We start from the raw sequence: 25,816 nt of genomic DNA on the forward strand, positions 1-25,816 counted from the left end.
TTTAACAAATACTGGACTTGTATCGTCTATTCTGTTAGTAGAAGGCATGTGCTGTAACTTTAATCCATTAAAATATGCGGGCAGTTAAAAAAAAATATGGGATTAAGAAGGCAAACGATGTTTCACTTGTGTTTCTACAATGATGTTCAGCAGTTCTGGTGCTAAATAAGAGAATTATTTAATTTCTTTCACTATATCTAAGGCACATTTTCAAAATATATAATTGTAGGCTGAAAAATAACTTGTGAATCACCGTTCCGCTGATAGACTTGTCATTAAACTCGTGTTAGTATCCTGTCCACGAAGTAGGATAGTCCTACAATGTAAGACATCGACCCAGATATTTATCCCTAAAACATAATATCGGGGTCGATGTCTTATATTGTAGGACTAGGAAGTAGGATTACTAATATTAGTACTATCAAAAGTTAGTCATGTTGAAGAAGGGCAATAACTCTTGGAGCGCCATCTTCAGTAGTCAGATATTTCTATCGGTTGTAGGCGGGAAGGTCACCACTATATCAGTGTTCGAGACAGGAAATTTCAGGTACATCGTTTTTATATGGGGAGAAAATCATTGTTTTTGTTAAATTACATTGATAACTAGTAATAGACTGTTGTTCTTCTGCATTCTCTTACTAGCTACGATGTCGTATCCTCCGCAACTTAAGTTGATGAAGATAGTATAAGACCTATACGCGTCTGGGACGATGTCGTATCACAGGGGTCTGACGTTTTATAAATAAAGTACGGCGAAATCTCTGACAATATGAAATCCCCTTATCGATAATAGTGTTTATTTATATTACCGACAAGGGGATTTCATATTGTCAGAGATTTCGCCGTACTTTATTGATAAAACGTCAGACTTCTGTGGTCGTATCCTCCGCAACTTTAGTTGATAAAGATAGTATAAGACCTATACGCGTCTGGGACGATGCACTTGAACATTAATAACATGTGATACGTCTTACATTATAGTGGTGGTGTTTGGTACCGCCCCATTTATAATATTCTGAAAATTCTAAGGATATTGTTTGCTTTACATCAGCAATATATCGATGTTGGATATTTATTAAAAATACTGTCATTATTTTCATTTCACAACTGCTGAAAAAAAAAAAAAAGAACAGAAGAACAGGACGGAAAAATGTTAGTTAACTCCACTACTAACTCCATGGTTATGTTCATGTACACTACATCTCCAGCATTGAACAACATATCTATTCATAATGAAGTTAACGACAGTACTGTGATGTTGTGGTTATTGTTGTGGTTGCTGTGGTTTACAGTGTGAAACATACCTCAGATCTTTTTTTCATTTTTCCTTTTCTGAACTGTTACGTAATATTTAATTTGCTTACTGACCAATCGAAATATCTCCAGCATGTTGATGATTGTGTGTGTATATGTGACTTGGATTTTTAATGTAGTTTTAACAGTTTTTCAGTCATATCGGTATGATGTCTACAGTGTGGCAGTTTATAGTGATGTCTAGCACTGGGGCATCATGCCGCAGACATGTAGCATGATGTCCCACCCAGTCACATTATGCTGGCACCAGGCCGACCAGTCCCAATACTATCCTCTTAATGCTGAGCGCATAGCGAGGCAGCTGTTACTACCATTTTATTAAGTCTTTGGTATGACTCGGCTGAAGTTGATGATTGATAGAAATTATAAATTTTCAAGCTTATTCAGATAAATATGCTGAATGTATCTGATTGTGGAAGGGTGGGTAGGGATATCAGATGAATTTTAATCACTGCTTTATTCTTGTTAAAGCAAGTCTAATTGCATTTATCAGGCAACTTATTTCTCAATAAATTGGAGTTTGTGATCTGGCTTTATATTTCAGTTTAGACCAAGGAAGTCTCTTTCAGATTAGTTTTATGTAAAAAGTTTTTCTTTGTAAAACCTGATGAGATTTTCTTTATGAAGCGGGATTATAAAGTTAAGTACTAAACATTGGCTTAAACTGGATGTTTAAGATTTTTTAGTAAATTTTTATTTCTAAGGTAAGTAGGGCTGATAAGAATATGGTTTAGAGATTTTGTGATATTGTTCTGCACTTCAGATTATTTTTTTTGTTTATTGGACAGGGCATGACTTTTATAATATATATGATATTTTAAAACACAGTATTCATGTTATATATATATATATATATATATATATATATATATATATATATATATATATATATATTTGTAAAATGAAAAAGTTATGACAAGTTCTCATGTGACTGGAGGCTGGTTGTATGTTGAGGTAATGGTAATACATACTTCTGTTCTGAAGCATGACATTTGTATATGGTTGGTGTGGGGTGCTCCCAATGTTTTATTTAAACAATTATAGAAGTCCCACCCAGGCTCTATTTCCTTGGAAGTTAAATTTAGTAAAAGATGGATGTAAAGCTCTGAGCCCCTAGTCAGCAATGCTGACAATTAAATGATTGAATCTACAAAAAGTGAAATTCAATGAGTAATAATTAAGTAACAATGCAATAATCAAATGACTCAAATTTCCAATTACACTCCTTCGTCTCAACCCTTTAATAAGCATACTGCATCACTTGAGAGATTGATTTCTGCCTTTCCTTGTATTTCTCCCAATTCCTTCTCTTCCTTATTGACATTTCTCGAAATTCCATCTCCCCTCCTCGACTTTCTCTAGACTCCTCCACTTTCTCTCCAATGACTTTGTGGATTTCGACTGTCTTGACAAGTCTCAGTTTTGTCTCCAGCTCTTGAAGACTTGGTATCCAGTGGACTGAAAAGTTCTGTGTCCCCTAAAAAGCTTCTGTGAAAACACAAGGACAGTACAATCTTTTTCCTTAGCCCTCTCATCTCACACTACACACAGCCTATCATCACCCTCTCATCTCACACTACACGCAGCCTATCATCACATAACAGCTATTAAATTTCTTGGATCACACATTCGTTCACATTGAGATACCTATACATTCTTGTATGGTAAAGCAGACATCATAATACAGCACGGTATCAATTACTTCTTACACATGCATCAACAAATTCCAAATTCACAATTCAAGCATGTATAAATTCTAACATGACACATTAATAAATACACTAGTTTACTATGATGTAACCTAATAGCAAATTTCAAAATTAATTCTGACCACAAGCTAACAAGCTTTATTATATAGTTCGCCTCATCTAATAATTCTCTACGTAGGCTCAAGCCCATTTCTCAAATACACACGTAAATGAAACATTACAAAGGTTAGTCTACAAAATAAACAATCCTAGTAAGTATACATACTTCAAATAATTACAGTTATGATGACGTAATATTCTGCAAAAATCACGCAAATAACTTACTGACCTTTTTGAAGCTTTCTTTCCTTAGAATCTACCTCTAAGTTTTGCCCCCAAATTATGAGTGGCTTTGTAAACCCTATTGATTTGCAATCCCTCCAAGTGAATACTAAAATTTTTCTTATGAGTTTGGAAAGTATCATTCGGGTCTAAATTGTAATCACACCCTCTGTCTCAATTTTGATTGGATATTGCTGTAAACCAATCCAATAGAACTTCGCCAACAATGTACCTCGCTGTCTGTTAATGTGGGGACTGATAAGAACACACCCCGCTCACCACGCGGGCTTCCCTTTGATCCTAAATTAACCTTTTAGCACATAGGTGTGATAATGGCAAGCCTTTGTTTAGTCATGTGGTCTATTGCGTTTGGCGATTCAAGTTTCTGGTCTCCAGCTGGTCAGGCAACCTTGTGTAAGAGTTCAACACAAACCCCACAGCAATCTTCAGACATGAAACACATGGCCACGGTAATATTCCCAAGACAGGTAGATTATGGCTTATTTATAGCTGGGGCTTAGAAAACGTAACATAAAGGAAACTTGTATTTTATTTAATATGAAGAAATTTTCGGCATAAGGTTTTTTATCAGAATGCTGACTGCGTGTATATATATATGTGTGTGTGTGTGTGGTCATTTATTAAGTTTTCTTACAAGTGGAACATATTTATGCATGAAGTTGCACAACAGTAGAAATGAAAAAGGTTGAAATTCACCAAGCTTACATGCCATTTATTTAGACCTACAGTTTCTTACAGAAAGGCTGTTAAAGCAAACTTAAATAGAGATGGCTAGTTCCACTAGTTCTGACTTTTCTGAACCTGCTACCAAAAGGAGAAAGACTGAGAAAAGGGAACCTTTGGGAAAGCAGCCTGGTGGTAACAAATTTTGGGGGCCTTATCTATCAGAGAGACAGTGGGGTACAGTGCGGGAAGACCTGTCAGCAAATGGAATGTGGTATGCACTTGAGACTGGCATTATAATCTTGGCCTGATTGATCCAATAGGACTTTTATTTTACTGTTAACGTCATTACATATTTTGTACCCTTTGAGTGTTGTTGGACATCTGGATATTAATTAAAACTACTATGAGGAAGACTTTTTTTTATATATCTATGAGAGCTTACATAAATATGCACCATTTTTGATTAGCTTCAGAGGGATTTCCAACTTTTTCTGATTTTATGTAAAATTGTAGTCTGAATCAGGAAGTCACATTGGTGGTCAGGGAGGTGTCACATATAATTTCTCCAGTCTCTAAATGTTCATATTCACCAGATTCAACAGGAATTTTACATTTTTGTTTTTATCTATAATTTTTCATACACATGAAGAAAAAATTAAAAACAATTTGAAACATTGAGGACAGTATGGTACTTTCACCATAAAGGGAAAGATATTACCTTAGTCATCTAATTCTAGTGTTTCTACCCTGTGATGAACTTGCATTGAACAGTGTTGAAGATAACTATTCATTTAAGTGGCAGGAAAATATTTATTTAGATTCAACATCCATGGCCAGCAATCAGTAGATATTCTAACATTAGGGAAAGAGCTGAAAATGTCATTTGTGAGGCTTGTATACTGTTGCAGTCTTAATTTTTTTATATAGTTAGAGCCATTGTGGGTGACTGCTCCTTCTGCCAACAAAAGTAGCACTTAAAACAGGTGGTCTGTTAATGAATATCATATTATTATATCTGCACCTTTGCAGATATGTTGATAGTTCATGTTTGTCCAGTCTTCTTTTTGTCTGTTAATGCATCCATGCATCTATCAGTGTAGCACTGTGTTATACTTTGACACCTGAGCACTGTCTATACTGTTTGAGGGACCGTGATCATATATGGTGTGATCTTGTAGAAGGACAAAAAGATGAAAACAAAGGTTTTGGATTCTGGATCCAGCTTCATGGTTGGGATGGGGATTTGGGGGTTCAAGAACACATTGACTCTGCCATGTGAATTTAACACCACCTACATCAATTTAGAGAAGGTGGTTGTATTTGGTTTGATATTTTATGAGGATGAACAGATGTTAACATAATTTTTGGATCCTGGGTGCAGTCCTAGGAAAGAGATGGTGGGGGTCAACATAACATTTTCATTGGTAATATGGACTCTACCTTGTGACCTAACTAATTTTGATTTGTTGGCTTAACTTCATTTTTCAACACATGAGATTTTACATGGCAGCCAGTTTATATTTTGTAGTGGAAAAACATGGGAAGAACGAATACATTGGAAGCAACTGGCAAATTTTCTTACATACATTGACCAAGGTGAGACTTTTCCATAAAGACACAAATGAGATGTTAATGATCTTTAAAGACATGCAGCTTAGACCACTCAACCACCTGTACGTTTTTTTTCATTTTTTTAAACTCTTCATTCTCAATTCACATCTTTCACCTTAGGAAATGCCCTTGAATATCATGATCCCCCTACATGTACATAGTTGTAATCCTCAAAGCTCCCCATTATTTACTTTAAAGTAATATTTTATAGCTGGAATTACCTCCCTTACGAAGCTGCCCATAAAACTGTGTACCAGTCAGGGGAAGATGGCATATTTGGGATTACTGATGAACAGTCAGAATTCTGCATATCTTTTGCTGTATGGAATGGAAAAGATTCTCATCTCAAGGAGAGACTCTTTGGCTTGTCAGGACCCCAGGTATACCATTCCCTCAATAACTCGCACCCTAATCACTCTCAAACCCATTTATAACAGGGGGTCAGGCATGCATCCCTTTTTTTTCTTTCTTTTTTTATACTAGAAAATGCCCAAGAAGTTACCCCTATTTGTTGAACTTGAAGAAAATTGTGATCAAAATTGTTAATAAGAAGTCATATATTTTGTTACATGTTCTTTCCAAATGACCTTCTTAGTACACCGTAAATAATGATATTCAATGAAATTTTGATCAATGAAAATGGACTATGCCTACTGGAGGCAGTACTTTAATAAATAAAAATTCAATAATTTGTTTATCAAGCAAAATTTTTTTTAAAGTTCAGTTCTTCAGTTTGGTTTAAGTGTAATCATCATAAATGCAATGCGCACACGTGTATTAAGACAAATTGCATCAATCAACCATAACAGCTATGTCCGTGAATGTTTCACTGACAACTTAATTACGTGCCAACCGTGTTTTGATATCTAACTTGCAGAAGTATTTGTTGTATGGTTGCATGGAATTAATAGCTAGTTATGAGGCATGCAGATCCTACATGCATAAGATCCCAGTCCTAAATTGCTTGAACTCATTCCAGATGATAAATGAAACAGATATAAATATTATTCTGTTTAATTAAACTGCTTTAAATTAACCTACTCATTCATAAACGTGATCATAATTAGTAAAAGGCAAGCAATCAAAGTGAATACTTTGGAAATAAAGAGCTATATTTCAGTTTGTGGAGAATTAAGTTTCAGAATTTATGAATTGGCACTTTTAGATATTCACAAGAATGAGGAAAAATATCACTAATATTTGCAGTGAAATCACCTCATCACTATTTTACTAATGAACAATACAGAAATGTTGTTTCAATGTAGGCGATTGTTTCACAAAATAAATATTGCTAGATTTTTTGGAAAAAGGAATCTCGTATTAACAGTTAGTCTGATCCCAGTGTTTGGTTGACTCCCTGCTTTGTACTCCATAGCGTTATATGAAGCAGGAAACCAACAACAAAAAGCAGTGGTGAAATACATGAATGTTCAGGTGCACATGGGAAGGTTGTTGGAAACCAGTTGGAATAATGTTAACAATCTTTCAGATGTTGGGCATCATGTAAATAAATGTAATTTATACAGAAGCAACTTCATTAGAAAAAGAGCTTTATGGACAAGTTTTCTCGATGTGATTATGAAATGAGTTGTCATCTATTAAACAGTATATTTAATTTACACACACACACACACACACAACCTGGTCCTGCAGTTTTTCATTCACTTATGTTTGGAGGTCTATCTGTAACTTGTGCTTTCACTTATAGTAGGGTCTGTTTTTGGAGCCCATTTTGCATGAGTTATCAAGGGAAAGGTGTACAGGACTGAAATAAAATATTTGGTTTATTTTATCAGAACATGTTATAAAATGTTAAGAAATTTGCTGATTTCATGTTTGTACATAAATTTTACCCATCTGTATAGCTGGACTGATCCTGAGTTTGCTAACTGACAAGTTTTGTTTTGAAAATGCAACCAAAGAATTGTTTAAATATTTAATCAGTATTATTTTGTAGACTTTTTAATAACTATTTTAGGTGTATTTAATAACTATTTTAAGTGTATTTTATTATTTTAAATGTGTAAATACTTTATAGTAAAAGTTAATTCTGATTTTCTTACTTACCTCCCATTTGCAGATCTGTTTAATAAAAAGAGTTCTTCATATGAAAAATGACAGGAAAACATAAATATGATTTCTTTCGATTAATTGAGTATGAAATATTATAAAAAGTTAGTGACAAGACTGTAAATTAGATTTTCTTCTTGCAGAATGAAAAATATTGTTACTTTCAGTGTTTTACTTTGATTTTGCTCTCACTTTGCAAGTCCGATAAATCTAGTAAAGTTAGCTGAAATGTACAGGCATTGCAGAAACCAGTGTTTTTACATTGGTATTTCAAAAAAGACAATCGGGTCTAGTGAGCTTTTATGTCCAGGCAACAATATTGAAAGGGGCATTTTGTGTTTATCATTTTTCTCTCCAGTGCCATTATTATCCTTGTCCCAAAACACTATCATGTCATCCCAAGATGCTTAAGAAATGGCTGATACCAGCTTTTATATGTTATGTTTCCAGCTATCCTTTCAACATTATTGTTTAAGTAGACATACTTTGACCCAGAAGACCGTATTCCAAGCCTTATCTCTTGAATGGCACCTTTTTGTAATTGCAATAATCTGAGGTAATTACCCCTCCCTCAGCCCTTAACTATTGTACCTCACTTAGTTTGACTAACTGCATAATGCAAATATCTGATGCTGGTCCAGTCTGTCACCAACATGGATGCTATTGATTTATCTTAAATGTCAGTCATTTTCACTTAGAGCTGATACCAGCAATACCCTGTTTTGGCCCCTGATCCCTAGAATTGGGAGTTTTGTTTAACGAAAAAAAGTACTTTTGGGAATTAATGATGCATTAGCTTTGTGTTTCTAACCTTCTGTCCCACATCAGTAATTTTTGTTGCAATTTCATGTCTTATTTTAGCAGATTTATAAGTGTTTGTGTATAGTGTAAACGAAAGTCAGTCATTTAATTTTGTTCTTGTTTTGTAGAGAAGTTGCATTTTTGTAGTAGAAGCAGTAGTAGTATTTGTTTTGTGTATAAAATGCAGCTTTTACAGAACAAGTTCTTGATACAAGGCAGAGTATCCACAGCCAACAAATGTTTATTCATCAACCATAATATAAGGCTGCATTATAATAATTATTTATTGATTCCAGGTGCTACTGTTTTGTGACGTTTTAGTTGAGAGTAATCTGCAGATGTGTCTTACCAAGTACGGGTCATTTTGACAGACATTACAACTTTTAGTTCTACATTTATGTCAGTTTCTTCATTAAATACATTACCGAATCATAATACCTTAGGAGACCTATTATTATCTTGTAAATTCAGCCTTCCCAGATAAAACTTTGCACTAAAAAGAGCTATGAGTTATCTGCCTACCTAGGTTGTGGATGGTCAGTCATCTCCTCTTGATGTGGGGATTGGTGACAGAACTAATGAATATTTCAGTTACCACTTTCGCTTTTGCTGAGAAGCACACTCTCACCATGAGAGACCTTGCAAAAGCCAGAATCAACATTGATACAAGGTGGAGTTCTCACTTCGCAAGGAAAGTATACTCAATCTATATGTCCAACTTGTGTTTCTTTCTTTGTCAACAGAGTTTGCCTTTACAATTTTCGCCACACTTTGTCCATCTTTACACATTTACTTGTACTTAGGTACTTGCATGGGTAGCCTGTGACTTCACAAATAATTTCGGGCTGTACTTTAAATTATGTTTATGTGCAAGTCCCTGAAACCTAAAGAAAACTTTTAATATATGTATAATTACACAATGACTGGTTACATACAGGTGAGTTTTCTCTGCTAATACATTTAGTGTCTGGACACCACGTTTCATTGCATTTACCTGTATGGGTTGTCCTTGAACCTCGCATAAGTAGTACCGTATAAGCTGACCCTCCAAACTTAACAGGTATAAACGCTAAAAAGTGCATGACCTGCGTATAAGCCGACCCACAACTCGGAGATTTCTCAAGATGCACAAGGTAAGTTCTAAATGTGTTTATTAGGCAAACTTATATTTAACAAAAATGACATGTATACTTAAGTAATTTATTTAATTTTCTGTTTTCTTATTGTTTCTGCATAAGTTAGATTTGTGTATTTGATTGAACGGTGACAAGAATTTAGCAATCGCGAGTTGCTGTAACACTACCTCTCCCTTTTGACTCGATTATATTTTGTTTATGCATTATTGCATTGGACATTTTATATCAGTGTACCGGTAATTACATTTTTTTCTTTGCTTTGAAATTGTAAATCCCCAACTATTTAAAATGTAAGCCCAGTATGACAACACAACGAACATCAATACGGTTCGATTCAGCGCTTGCAATTAGGCTACTGTATGTATTTATATAATGGCGCCACTGCATGTACATTGTAGATTTGATTGCGCGCTGAATTAAGCACATCCCATGGAGTCGAATCATGGGCACCATTGCGCTAAACTTTAATGATATTTCTAAAATAAAATAATGAAGTTTCAGAAATAATGCTTCAAAAATTATGCTGATACCACAAAAGATGAGTTGTAGTTTGTTTTGATGTAAGCGACCTTACACCGTACCTGTCAACTTTCACGCCAGGAGGAAAGGAAAAAAAACTGATTTTGGGAGTCGTTCCACGCCTACCTCCCGATTTCATATCTTCTGATTTTTGCAGAGGACTCCCGATTATTACATTATGTCTTCGATTTTCATTTCTTCTAAACAAAAAAAGTCCTACATGTTCTGTTTTATCACCTGTGAACTATTGTTGTGACAAAATAATTACTAGGAAGAATTCGCTTCTTCAGTAAACAGAATGTTAAGCTTAAACAGTATTCATGTAAATTATTTTTTTAAATTCTACAACAATAAAAAAAGAATAAAAAAATAAACTAGAACAAAAATTAAACCACAACATATATAAAATCGTCCAGTTAATTTCAGTCCCAAGAGTGATCACTATGAATGATGTAACTCCATATCCTGAAGCGCCAGTCCCACGAAAGAAACTTGCATGAGTGAACACCTGGCATTTTTATGCCGTATATACCAATGTTAATTACACTGGTTAAATTAAAAGAAGGAATGAAAATATATTCCATGCAGCAAATGTGTCATCAAAAACTAATTCGAAATACATGCCTTATGATAAACCATACTAAATGCTTTACAAGTTGACAATAAGGGAATATGGTCGGATATACAAAGAGGGGAAAATAGTTGCCACATGTAAGGTACCATGAGGCTGGCTATTTTGGTACCTTTAGTTCAACAAAATTGGGAATCCTTTATTTGCCAATCAATTGCTGGTGCTTGTATAACACACAATAGTGTAGAACATGGTTTCTTTGAATTTAGCTGGAGGGCCGGTTGTTTTCACAACATAGTTGCATCGATAAGGATTAACTTTTAATTAGTCACACAAGCTTTCTTGCTTGTTTATTTAAGACTAACCTTTAGCTATTGTGCAGTTTGACCACAGCTGACCAGAATATGAAAATAGGGCACGTCCTGGGGGAAAATATGGCATGTCACAGGGAGAAATGGTGAGTCTTCTTGCGAATTTCAAGTATATTGGACCAGGAAGATCGATTAATATTTAGTGAAAATAAGGCTTTAAAAATGCCATGAGAAACCTCCCGATTTTAGGTCCCAATCATTTTTTAATTCAGTCTCCATACTTGGCTTTTGAAAAGTTCATAGGTATGCCTTACTCCCCATTTTACAAAATTACGGTAATCGTGCTAATATTATGGAATAAAAGGCAATTACACATCAATGTATCGGTATAGTTGCCAGTCAAAATTCCCACTTAACACAAACCAGTTTCGGGGTTTTAATGATTAACAGGCCTGTATTACTGTCGCAAAATGAAAGACAAATTCGCCAACTATCAACATAGGAGATGCCAAAACATCAAGCTTTCCATTGTGTGGAAAGTTATGTTTGTTCAGCCAAAACACAAAACTAAAATTGATTGATGTTGATCTTAGTTGAACTATGAGAAATTTAGCCTTTATTTTTACCACTCTTCCTGAAAATGTAAATTATGCTGGTTATGTGCCTTGTACAATCAAACATGCATACCTTTTTTAAAATATTACCTCAGTTTGTAGGATCGCTTATATCATTAAAAATGAGTAACTCATGAGCGCGTGATTCAACATAAATGAAACAGATATTATGGACTAGCTGAAATGTTATCTGGAAGAATGCAGTTTGGTCGAAACAATGAATAAAGTAAAATCTGCATCTAATATGTTTGGGAACAAGTAAGGATTTAAGTGATGCTATGCACGCTTTGCACTGTGTAAGTATTGTACATTATAGTTCAGCCTGGTCTCAACCGTCCTGCGAATTATGAAGTCTGTATTTACCTTTATTTAATTTCGTGTTAGAGAAATCAGAAAATATGCACTTAAAATAATAACAAAATCAATCATAGTACTTTATAACAGTTTAATAAATGTTGGGTTACCAAAAGTTGTTTTTTATATGCCTCTGTCTTAGGACATGAAAAAATATTGTTTTGTGTCCCAGGATTTACAGCCATTACAGTAAAAAAAAACTGGCAAGTTTAGATATTGGCCCATGGATAAGGTGACCCCCTTACTTCCCAACCTTTAATTTTTCCTAAATTATTTGGCTTATAGAGTATATATGGTACTGTGAATTATTTTGCTTTTTACATGGATGTTTCATAGCTTTATTAAATATGTCTGCTTCTTTTCCAGGTAATGCTATATGGCATAGTTCTGCACTGTCTTGATGTTCAGTGATAAGAGACAGTTTCATTACAGTTTTATACGTTCTGCTCTCTTTGTCTTACAGATAAGACCATGGGCAAAGTGCAGATACTCACAACTAAGGTGAAGACACTAGAACCCTACATGCTGACTTGCCCTCTGTGCGGGACTTTATGGTGGAAAAAGGCAATAGATAAAAAAAAGGGCTCTCCAATTAAAAATGCCCAAAATATATGCAATGAGAGACAGTCCCGATAACTATGTCACCACCACAGGGATCGTTGACCACTATGTGGCCTAGGGGCTAGAGCATCCACCTCGGATGTGGGAGGTCATGGGTTCGATCCCCGGCCAAGTCATACCAAAGTCTTACAAAAATGGTACTAACAGCTGCCTTGCTTGGCGCTCAGCATCAAGAGGTTAGTGTTAGGACTGGTTGGCCTGGTGTCAGGATAATGTGACTGGGTGGGACATCATGCTACATGTCTGCGACATGAGGCCCCAGCGCTAGGCATCACTATAAATTGCCACACTGCAGACATCATAGTGATATGACTGAAAAATTGTTAAAGCTACGTTAAAATCCAAATCACACAAACACACACAGGACTCGTTATTGCTGGTGATACCTTTAGGCCATGACAGTATAGCCCTTGATGATAATCAGCAATCAAACAAACAAAACAGTATCTTTTTGTTCCACTGATACACGGACCAGTCACATGGATCAGACATCCCACAACCCATCCCAACATTGTGACTTTGACAATGCCATCCATAACATGGCCTATTTCAATTTTGACTGGCTATGGCCTACTACAAAGGATCTTCAGAGACAAAGACCTCAACACATAAGTTCCTGGAAATTGGACTGTCATCCAGTCTGTCAAACCTGGTGTATACATTCAGTTATGGTGACCAGTACCTGCCATCTCTCAATTCTCAACCTTTGGTACAGTAGAAGAGACTCTTTAAACAGTGACCGATTGGAAATGACCATTTCTACTTCAGGACACTCCATGAGTTTTTGTCAGTGGCAGATCTAGACACACTTCACCAGCTCCTTTAGGCAACAGCCTGACCTCAGGCAAGCAAAGACTATGATGCTTGCCCTCAGGCTCCTTCTTTGCTTCTTGATTTCACTATGTCGCTGGAAGACTCATCCTTCAGAGCTTTCATTACAGAAGTTTTCTGTCCTTTTGCCTCTGGAGTTCTGCCTGCCTCCTTCCTTACGAAACATCTGGACCAGAGCTGCAGCATCTGTCGATCTTATCACATAAAATGAAGAATCCAACTTCAAATTACTTCAGCAGTCTGGCAGATTCAGACTTCTTGCACAGTTTAACATCACAAAATGCCTTCCAGCAAGTTTTCGTCAGTGGTTCTATAATTGCCATACACTATCCTTTCATTTGGAAACTGCAACAGTTGACATTGCAGCTCGGGATAACAAATCATATTCTGTTCCTAAGGACTGAATACACTTGGTCCACAATGTAGTAGCCATGGGCTCTGTTTTGACTTGGTATTGATGGCTGTCTTTAAACCGGTGGAACACAGCTCATCACCTCTTATTCCAAATTCCATGGTACATGCATGTTTCTAGAATGGCCAAGGTCTTGAATTGAGCAGACCATACTTTAACCAGTGCCATCACAGCAGCTGCAGATTTAAAGTTGGTGGAAATCTGAATAAATTTTTATAAAAGCTGTCCTTGTTCAACAATTTCATAGAAGCACACATATTTTCCAGGAAAAAAAGAATTGATCCTTTTTAATCCAAGTAATTTGAAATAACTCCAAACAGCACAACATACAACTTTCAGTGTAAGAGCCCAACTGAGAATAGGTCTCCAAAACAAAGGTTATATCGTATTATAAAATGCAAAAGGTGGGTTACTTGATCATGTTCCAGAAGCTTGTCGAAATTATTTACCCATTTTACTCTTAAGAAATATAAATTTAAAAAAAAAATGTTTACATCTTAAACATGCAGTCCCATCATGACCTCAACAACAACCAATCATTTTAAAATAAAAATAGAACTTATTTACGTGGTTGTTACTATTTTTGAATTAAGGTCAGGATCTAGGTCAACACCTGGTGTTTACAAAATGAACAGTCAAGGTCAAATTATTTTCTGGAAAAATTATCATCCCCAGTGAATAAATTTACATTACAATAGCATGTAATGAAAAATAAATAAAATTTAAAACTGACAAACAAACAATTAAATTGAAATAAATATATATTAAATCAGATATAATTAAATAAAATATAACACCATGCTGTGGGATGGTGATCAGAGTCCACATTCTCCAGTTTTTACCTCAGAGATCTTTGATTCCAAAGGGCTTACCTTGATAAAGTCGCCTTATCAGGCTCAACAGCTTCATAAGACGCGGCTTCACAATTTCCGTTCGATTTGCAGAAGTAAAAGTTTCCTTTTCAGAAGCCTCTCCACGACAGATGGAGTGCTCTCCAGTTGGATTACATTGAAGTTACCTCACATACCTTGAGCGGCAGGTGATGGTATCTGGTGGGTAAGGGGATGTACCTCCGTCCACCTCTTACCTATTTTCCTAATTTATTATGATTGGGTAATGTATTTCAAGAAGAAACTAATTTTTTCTAGGAAAATGTTTCTTTGCGAATACCTAACCAATCATACACATACACCATCCCAGTCTTGCTGCAGTTACATCCTTATAGAGAGCAGGCCTGAGACATTCATGGTTTTTTGACAATCTTTATATCTGGGGGAGATCACTCTGCCCCACTTCCACCTACATGGGTAGATGACTAGCTAAGTTTTATCTAGGAGGGCTGGATTTGCGAGGTAGTAGTAGTTCTCCTAATGTATTATGATTAGGTAAGTATTTGTGAAGAAACATATTTTAGTAGAAAAGATTAGTTTTACAGGTATTGTTGGTTTTTTTCCGGGTTCTTCCTCTACCATTGATACTGGCCGCCAAGTATAGCCTATCATGTGCTGAAAAATGGTGTTAAGCCCTACAACAACAACAACAACTTCCAAGAAAAATTCTGGTTTCTACTTTAACTTTTGTCCTGATTTTCTATTTATAGCAGCTCTATGGCTTAGTTAGGAGAGAACAGACCGGTTGTCTAATTTTTAATCTTTGCTTGCAGATTCTTTGTTCTAATTTATATCTGGTATAGAAACTGTATGTATTTGGCACTTAAAGTCAAGATTTTATCAAGTCAATTGATGCAGTGAGTCTGACATTTTATCAGTAAAGTACAACGAAATCTCTGACAACATGAAATCACCTTATCAGTACTCCTGTGATCAATGCATGTGTTTGAGCAAAAATGTTTTTCAAATAATTTCACAGATGGATTAGAATATGACGAAAAACCGATTCAAAGATGAATACATGAATTACACAATACAGCGTTTCATTCTAGGGCAGCTTCACGTCCATTGCAGGCTGTGTGGAAAGGATTTTAATATTGGTCATGGTGGTAAAACAAAGAAACCTTGAATAAGCTCGTTTTACTAACTCCAACACTATGGTAACTTTTTTACATCAGAACTAAATTGTAAACATGAATTTTATAAATGCAGACACGTTATTTACTGAGTTCTTAATAGAACAGACTAACCGTAGCAGTAGAAGACTGTGTTGGTCCTTTATTCAAACAGATGTTTCCTGATTCCAAAATTGCAGAAAATATGCATGTACAAGAACAAAATCATCTAATATTGTTTGGTGTTTAGCAGAAGATACTTCAATTAAAATTGCAGAAGCCAAGAAAATTGGGCTGTTTAGTATTGCAACATACAGGAGTAGTGATTATGTTGACAAAAAGTTGTACCCAGTCTGTGTAAGAGACTTTGACAATAAAAAGGGCAAAGTCAGTGCTTTTCTTTCATTACGAGAATTAACAGTAGATTCCACTGAACTTTATGGACTTTTCAGCTGATACTGCATCAATGATGACTGGGATATCAGGTTGTCCCTGTCATTTGATGCACCTTGCTGCAGGAAAGGCTGCCGATAAATTAGAACTCCTGAAGTATCAAGTTGCTATTCTACCCAACAATGTACTTCATACGGACAGAGTTGATGTGCAATAGCACCTTATTTCCCAGTTAAAAGACCCAATAACTAGAAGATATAAATTTCTTCTTTCTCAAGTTATGAAAGGAATATTGGTTCTTTACCATTCTAATGCTAACTCTGAGAGATTGTTCGTTATTGTTAACATAAAAAGACTGAATTCAGATCCAGGCTCTGTAACCCAGCACATAGTGCTCTACTGGTGTGCAAAACATTGATAATCTCAGCTGGTACAAGGTGTTTTGAAATGCAGTATGAGAGTCTATTGCTTTTTAAAGCTCAAGGTGCTACAGTTGAAAACTTGAAACAGTAATTGATGTTAAAAGATGATCAGGGTATATAAATCATTTTGTACGTATGCTTTGAATTTTATTGTGTTATATGTGGATTACTCTGTTTGTCCACTTGGATTACACTTTTTCCTCGCCACGGGTTTGGCATGTATGTACACGTTGATTGGTTCCTTTTCCCATGATGTACAGAGTCCTAAGAGCACAACAGTAGAATCCAGTCCAGGTCCATGTATACTAATGCATAATGACAATGGACTAAGGTGTAGATGGGGTCACAGGAGCATTATGGTTATAATAGATTCTTGAAGAGCATGAACTGTCATCATGTCATTGTAAACAGAAAATATGAATGCAACATTATATTTTTTAAAATTTGTGGGGAAATACATAATTATGCAGAAATCTTCTGTTCACAGAATGTCTCTTGAAACTTACTGGCATTTACTTCCATTTTGTTTTTCCACCAGGGCAACCATGGAGAGGATGTAAAAGAAGTTTACTACTACCTTGATAATGTACCAGATCATAGTTACATGAAAGCACTGTATCGGTACCCTCAGACTGAGTTTCCATATGATATGTTACTACAAGACAACAAGGCAAGGTCCTGTCAAGAACATGAGTTTAAATTAATAGACACAGGCAGGTTATTTTAGAATTTTCCACTAGCTTGCATCATTGTAATTTTGCAGTAACTTTGATGGGAAAATATGCCATGTGGCTTTGTTGTAATTAATGTTATTTGGAGCATCATGTAAAGGGCCCAATTGGACATCTTTTTATCCATGACTTATAACTACCAGGCTTTTAATTGTTGGACTTAACAATAGCTCAGTATTTTTTTTCAAATTTGGAGAGAAAAAAAAGTATTCTGTTCTGTACAATTTTTTGGTTGATCAAATTGCAGTGTATGCATTATTAATTTTTAATAGCACATCAGGACAATCCAGGTTATATAGTACATTGTAAGTTTAGGTAGCCTAAAGCACAGAATACAAAGCAAAGACAAAGACAGTGAAAGGTAGAATTCTTAAATTAGTGTCAGATTTTGGGTATAAACCGCAGACAATTTAAAATCCAAGATTTCTGCTGGAACATCATCACAGGATGCATCTTGGAGCAGAAATGATTGTCCCCATTAGTCAACTCTTATAATATTCAAGGCTCTAACACATACCTGGTGGACAAGTTAAAAAATGTTTTTAAATAAAAGATGCCATTATGTATGCAATTGATTAAATACTGTCATAATACAACTGCAATAAATTCAGAGTTATATAAGTTCCAATATGTTCATGCATCAGATGACATTTGAAATTTAAATTGGACTATGTCATTTATATGAAGTAGTCATTTGATTTATTTTCTCGAGTATAAATTTGTGTGGTTTTGTAAAACAACAAAGATTTTCCCTTGTACTTAAATTTTGTATGTGCCTCTATAGGTACTTAATCTTGGATAAAACAAGGAAATCAAAAGAATATGCCGACAACAAAGGATGCTAGTTTGAATGTTAACACTAACACCAATATGAGCACAGATCAAACACTTGTCAAGATCAGTCCCTTGTTTAATTCAAGTGCTGAACATCAAGACAAAGCCAGCAACACCAAGGCAAGCAGTAATTAAAGCATGTCAACATATAATATTTTACTTAAACGAGTGTACATAAAATTGCACCATCAGTATGTTCCAACAATCATGGTGTTATGAGTAGGTAAAATTCAAGTTAGATTGCCCATGAGAAATTGTATGAGAGAGCATAGCTAATTACCTGTGGCTTTGATAAAGTTGGATTAATTCTGCTGTTTTAGAGTTATGTAGGTGGCAAAAGTTTGCATGTGTCAGGAGAAATGCTAAATGATTATTTAGCGGCTTTGTCTGAAAATCGGGATCATGCAAGTTTTAATACTGGGCTATAATTGTTTCGTGGTATATATGCATATTATTACTTTTGATTATTACTAAGATGAAATATTTTGTGGTTTTAGGAATATTTTCAGCAGCAGTTTCACCTGTATAAAAGATCATTGTAATGTGAAATAAATGTAACTTTTTTAGGTAATTATGTTATCTTTTTTTAATTTCAGTAATACTAATATTCAAAGATACTTTACACTTTTTTTCCTCCCTACCTTCTAATGTTGAAAAATGTATTTAAGGCAGTTAGTGTAGCTTGCAACTACCAGATGCTTCATATATACATATGCATTAAAAAAAGATATATTTTATAATTTTTTCTTGAAAGCATTAAAATAAAAGACATAAAAAGTAATATTTTATTGCAGTAATGAAATTAAAGTTTTCAACTAGCTAAGCTATTATGATCACTAAAAACGTTTTTGTAAGAAACGGAAGGGGCTTTCTGCATCATATTTTCATTGGGTCTTTAAATGTGTGGCTTAATTTTCATTGAGTCTTTACATTTTTCATTAGGTCTTTAAATTTGTGGCCTAATTTTCATTGGGTGTTGAAATTTTTCATTAGATCTTTAAATTTTTGGCTTAATTTTCATTGGGTCTTTAAATGTGTGACAAAATTTTGATTGTATCTTTAAATTTGGTTCTTAATTTGATTGGATCTTTAAATTTGTGGTTTAATTTTAATTGGGTCTTTAATGTGTGGCTTGATTTTCATTGGGTCTTAATGTGTGGCTTGATTTTCATTGGGTCTTTAATGTGTGGCTTAATTTTCATTGGGTCTTTAATGTGTGGCTTGATTTTCATTGGGTCTTAATGTGTGGCTTAATTTTCATTGGCTCTTTAAATTTGTGGCTTTAATTTCATTGAGTCTTTTAATTTGTGGTTTAATTTTCATTGGGTCTTTAAATTTGCAACTTAAATTTCATTGGGTCTTTAAATTTGTTATTCAGACCAGCCACAAAATCCTTGAAAATTGGTACAACACACAAAAATGAATCACATTAGTATACTTATGAGCTAGTGGTATGACATGTAAGACTTGTTAGAAAATTATCAACATTTAACTGTGATTTTCAATAACCCATAATTATTCAATCTGTCTTTGGAGTATTTCTTTATTCTAGCATTTTCACAGCATTGCAACCCAGCATGCTTATTAGATCAAATGGTTGGCCATTTCACATATTCACTCCCATTGGATGTTGATCAAAAGTATGAGACAAGTGGGGTTTTGCATGATAATCTGGTGACAGGGATAAATCTGAAATTAGGACAAGGAAACATTTCCATGTATGTAAAATGACATTTGCTGTGCAAAATAGAAAATATCTCCAACCAATTAAAATTTGTTGTTTATTGGTGATACTGAACTTAAAATTGATGTTCAAATTTAAACTGATTCCCATCATAAACCCACTTCAAATTCTTGGTAAGATTATGTCTGAAATAAGGTCACCCAGATAAATCAGGGTCATTCTATAAAGAAACAAAATCTATTTAAAAATATCTATATTAAAAGTAGTACCTCTTCATGTGAGCTCAGTTTGAGATGAAATTTATAAAACTTTTAAATAAAACTATTTGGATCTTTTGTTTCACAAGGTTTTATAAATGATAAGAATTAATGGACTTGTTAAATTAGTTTTCATGTCACATTCATTGAAGCTTTTTCATCTATATTTTCAGGAGTGCTCGATGATGGCAAGTACTGGAATATTTATGTGGAGTATGCCAAATCCAGGGAAAATCCAAAGCAGCTCTGGTGTAGGTACACTGTTCAGAATGTTAATCAAGATGAATCTGCCACGCTGAAACTGCTGCCTCAGTTTTGGTTCAGGTCAGTATTAATGTCCAAGTTGCATTAGCAGAAAGGCACATATTCTTTTCTGCTGTAAGTCGGTATGTCAACTGTGATAGCATCCATCTCAGATCTATTTTAGCATGATTACTTGGAAATCACTTGACTAAGATGATGTTTCTGGAGTCCCTCAGTATGTCAGCATGTATTTACATTCATCCCAAATCGTTTTTAGCTTGATAGCATGGAAACCACTTGACACAGATGAAGTTTTTGGAGTACATCTAGATGTCAGCACATCTTTACATTGATCCAGAATTTCTTTTAACATGGTTACATGGAAACAGTTTGACCTAGATGAAGTTTCTGGGATTGATCTGTATGTGAGCATGTATTTTCATCCATCTCCTATCTCTTTAGCATAATTACAAGGAAACTACAAGACATAGGTAATATAATTTACATCCATTTCAAATCTCTTTAGCTTGTCTGTGTGGAAACCACTTGACATAGATACAGTTTTTACGGTCCATCAGTGTGTCAGCATGTCTTTACATCCATGTCAAATCTCTTTAGCTTGTCCGTATCAAAACCACTTGACATAAAGTTTTTGTTGGTCCATTTGCCTGTTAACATATCCATATGTCCATCCCAAGTTTCTTTAGCATGATTTCATGGAAACCACCACTCTGGTGGCCTGGTGGTTAGAGCGTCCACCTCGGATGCTGGAGGTTGTGCGTTCGATCCCAGACCAAGTCATACCAAAGACTTACAAAAATGGTACTAACAGCTGCCTCGCTTGATGCTCAGCATTAAGAGGTTAGCGTTTGGACTGGTCAGCCTGGTGTCAGGATAATGTGACTGGGTGGAACATCGTTCTACATGTCTGCAGCATGATGCCCCAGTGCTAGACATCACTATAAACTGTAACACTGCAGACATCGTAGCAATATGACTGGAAAATTATTAAAGCTACATTAAAAATCCAAATTACACACACACAATTTCATGGAAACCACTTGACATAGATAAAATATTTAAGTCCATCTGTATTTAAGCACTTTCTTATATCTATCCCATATATCTTGACTATGTGAAAATCGCTTGACATAGATAAAGTTTCTGGGGTCTGTATGTTAACTTAACCTGGAATGATGGGAAGACTATTTCATTACATTACTTCAAGTTGTTTTCATTTCTAGGAAATGCACTGAAGACAAGCAAGATAATGAAAATGACTTCCCAAAACCACAAAGTCCATATATAATGCAGATCAGTGATCACACTGTACAGATGACTTATGACCTAGGTAAGAAATAAAGTTCAAGACCCTGAACCACCAATTATCTTATTTATTTATTGATTGATTTTCACCCATCTGAACCTTAAGGTCACATGATGCCGTGGGATGGTCTTGCATCAGTTGTTTGCATTGAGTGCCATTATTTATGTCAGCTTGTTCAAAAACTGGAACCATTCTTGCACAAAGGGCATTAATAATGCCCAGTCCACCATTTAAGTTACAGAGCAGACCTGCCAACCCTACTGATTTTTGGACCTATCTCCCAATTCCCCAATTTTTTAACTCCTCAAGAGAAAAATAAATCTGTATTTATTTTTATACAAAAACGTCATTTCCCTGTTTCTGTTTCTGGTCTTTCTGTGTCTGGTATGTTTCTTAGTACTTTACCATATCCGGCTTGACTTCCAGTTTTCATCTGCCAATAGAGATTTTCTCAGTGTGGTTCTCTTTATCCAACCCCATCAGCAAATCACAGCAACATAATGAATAAGTTTCTCAGCAAGAAGCACAAAAAAAAGAAGAAAAGGGAGTAACTGGTGAATTTTCACCAGCCATGAAAAAGAAATGGGATAAAAAATATAGGAGTGATTGGGAGATGCTTTTCATTCGTCCATCGAATCACAGGGCCTATCATGCAAACTGCTAATGTTGCTCACAGCATCTCTCCGTATGATGTGGTGGTCTAAATGACTAATAAACACAGTGCAAGCGTTGCAGATGTGTCTAAACAATCAGTAGTATCATTTAAGGACCTACCCTTTTTCTCCAGCTGAATGGAAGGAATTGGCACTGATGATTTGCATAGATAGTGTCATCTTTACCAAATCTACAATTTAGAAGCAGAATTGAATGTGGAAAGAGCTGATCATCAGTGGGTTGCTCTCGGGGAAAAAAAATGGATCTGGCCAACTGTTGTTTCCAACCCTTGGGAGAGTAGTACTATCAATACTTTCAATACCGCAAAGCATCAGAAATGCTGAGAAAGCCTTCTCAATGGTAAAAAAACAGAACAAGCCAAAGAGCCAGCCTGTCAACATCAACCCTGGAAGCTATTCTTGTTAGCAAATTTGGCACTCAGGGACAAATAAATGCAAATTTGCAACATACAATGGACTGAAATAACAAAAGTAGACATCTTTATCATGATATATACATCTTTTGTACCTCCTGATTTTTTACCATGCCTCCTGATTTTTAATGGTGATTTTCCTGATTTTGATTTTTTTCAATGTTGGCAGGTCGCTTTCAGCATGTACTATAATAATAATAATAATAATAATAATAATAGCAGCTTTATTGAAAGACATCTAAACAGTTGGAGAACTAATGTCTTTTAGGCCCCCATTCAGAGTAGCATATTCTCACACATATTCTGAAGGTTATACACACCCAGCATCCCCCATGGTGGGTATCTCATTGGATGGGCTATATCAGTTCTTTTTAACACAGCCAGTAGTTGTCATCTTATTTCTAAACTTGTATGGATATAATTTTTAATATTTACGTGATATAATGTTTATAAGTTTGTTTATGTTAATCAGAATGACAACAGAAGCACAGCAGCTCGTGGCTTATATCGTTGCTTACAATTTACCTATGGTATAGTGGGCCATATTAGAGACTATGGTGGCACATGGTATAGTGGGCCATATTAGGAATTATTGTGGCTGTGCTAGGGCTATGGTGGCACATGGTATAGTGGGCCATGTTAGGGACTATTGTGGCTGCGCTAGGGACTATTGTGGTACATAGTATCATGGGCCATACTATGAGCTATACCTGATGGAATTCAAGTAAAGGAGGTATTACTTTTGAGTTTAAAAAAGGCAGTGTGACAACAATAAAATAGGAAGAGGGTTGAAATCTCACTTGTAGTCCTTGTGTATAAATTCTGATATTTTGTTTTCCTCGGCATTTTTTTGTCACTTTTTATGGATAAAATTTGAAAATCGTGCATTGACAAACTGCTGTTTTGATTTAGGTATTTTTTCATTTGGAAACAACAGCATTGGCATTAAAAAGTGAAGAAACAATTGTTATTATATGCTGATATTTTTTTCCCCGTTAACTTTACATTGTCAGAATCGTGCAATATTACCCGATACTGAACCTGCGCGCCAATACACTAATAGCATTCACATGCATAAAGGAACTACTTTCTGTTGTAAACAAACAATGGACGCAGACGCCAGCACTTTTGATTTGTAAACAAATCATGTATGCTTGTAAGAGGCGCTTTACGTTGTGGTTGTTTAAATTTGTTTCTGAGTGAACTAAAACATGTTTCATGGACTGCCACATACCAGCTGCTTTGGCACATTTCATGTTGATACAATGTTTCGGATTTAGGCTAGCTACAGTATACAGTATAGCTTCATATTTTTCCCACATTATGATTTCAAATAGTCAATGACAGAACAAACACACTTGCAGATGTAAACGCGCTTCTCCCACGCTGCTTCATTTTGATGTATTTCATGAACAATTTGCACAGATGAATCCAGTCCAAAATCACAAACTTTCGTAGAATCGAAACAAAATGCCAAAATATATTCAATCCAGAACAAATGGAAAAGTTGTTGCAATGCTCATGCATTCACAATATGACTGCAAATTTCAATTTTAACTAGGCACGGCATTTTCTGTAGAAAATTATTTCGAGCTCGCGACTAAATTCACATTTATCTTGGCGGAGTTATGTGCACATTAATAATGTTGTTGTGTAATGATGAATCTGCTCTTGTGTATTTAGTTTGGAATACGGCATACATTCATTTACATTGTTTATTGTAGTGTATTTTGTTTATAAATTAAGCCTTAGGTAGAATAAGAAAATGAGCATATAATAAAAAGGTTACTGCATTTGTATGGGAAAATATGAACTCCCAAGGTTGTGCAGTATTCCATCCAAAAAACTAGTTCATATTTTCCCATACAAATGCAGTAACCTATAAATATTTAGGTTAAAAATATTTTGATTTTGTTGTACCTGCAACTTAATCATTAATATCCTGATTCCTGGTAATACAAAAAGGTCATCAATCTTGCCCTATCTACAAACCAACCCTAAAGTTTTGGACAGTTTTGTTGTAAGCTATTTTTTTGCCCAAAGATTTTGGACATCAAAAAAGAAAATTATTTTTGACATCTGAAAATATAGGATAAAACTTGTATTACTGCTTATTACCACTGTACTACTTGCTACTTTGGCTGGATAGTAAAAGTTGTCCAGTTGCCTTGACAATGGAAAATTGAATTAGGTCAAATAACATTGCATCTCACATGACTTGAAATTGACTAAGCTATTTACTTATTTATTCAGTTGCCATGAAGTTTAAATGTTCATGTGATCTATTTTTATAAATAACATCAACTTATGCAAAGCTGTTTAACTTTGGTATTACTTCAAGATGGATATAAATTAAAATTGTATTGACTGTTTCTTTGAACCATCTCCTCCCACCAAAAAATAGTCTGTTAGAGATTATTTCTTGAACAAACATTGTTGAGTAAAAGATGGGAGATTTGTTGAACAAGAGACAACTATAGACTAGTGAAGTTTACATTGCACTTTTATGCCAGAATAAACCAGTAATTTTAAAAGTTAATATCCAGCTTCTGCTACAGCTACTGTCTCTGTTAATAGTACTATATATCATAGATTGTTTCAAGAGGTTTTAGTGATCTCTGCCAGTAGTACCATATAAGTTTGTTTCAGGAAGTTTTAGTGATCTATACCAATAGTACTATATATCTCAGTTTGTTTTGGGAGGTTTTAGCAATCTCTGCCAATAGTACTATATAAGTTTGTTTCAGGAGGTTTTAGTGATCTATACCAATAGTACTATATATCTCAGTTTGTTTCAGGAGGTTTTAGTGATCTCTGCCAATAGTACTATATAAGTTTGTTTCAGGAGGTTTTAGTGATCTATATCAATAGTACTATATATCTTTGTTTCATGAAGTTTTAGTGATCTTTGCCAATAGTACCATATAACCTAATTCATTTTAGGAGGTTTT

At 35.0% G+C, this 25,816-nt stretch overlaps 1 protein-coding gene across 1 annotated transcript in view; it reads left to right on the forward strand.

The window, feature by feature from the left end:
- Window positions 1-481: 481 nt before the first annotated feature.
- LOC149775674 (uncharacterized) overlaps window positions 482-25,816 on the forward strand; it is an 81,270-nt gene continuing 55,935 nt past the window's right edge. The window contains exons 1-6 of the mRNA XM_089943509.1: window positions 482-547; window positions 4,104-4,302; window positions 5,854-6,022; window positions 17,241-17,415; window positions 20,382-20,532; window positions 21,696-21,802. Of these exons, the coding sequence (XP_089799635.1) occupies window positions 4,133-4,302; window positions 5,854-6,022; window positions 17,241-17,415; window positions 20,382-20,532; window positions 21,696-21,802 (772 nt within the window). The 5' untranslated portion in view covers window positions 482-547; window positions 4,104-4,132. The remainder of the gene's footprint in view (window positions 548-4,103; window positions 4,303-5,853; window positions 6,023-17,240; window positions 17,416-20,381; window positions 20,533-21,695; window positions 21,803-25,816) is intronic.

The sequence above is a fragment of the Sinohyriopsis cumingii genome, chromosome 19 (assembly GCF_028554795.1).
Source record: "Sinohyriopsis cumingii isolate HCF-2022 chromosome 19, ASM2855479v2, whole genome shotgun sequence".
Classification (NCBI taxonomy): Eukaryota; Metazoa; Mollusca; class Bivalvia; order Unionida; family Unionidae; genus Sinohyriopsis; species Sinohyriopsis cumingii.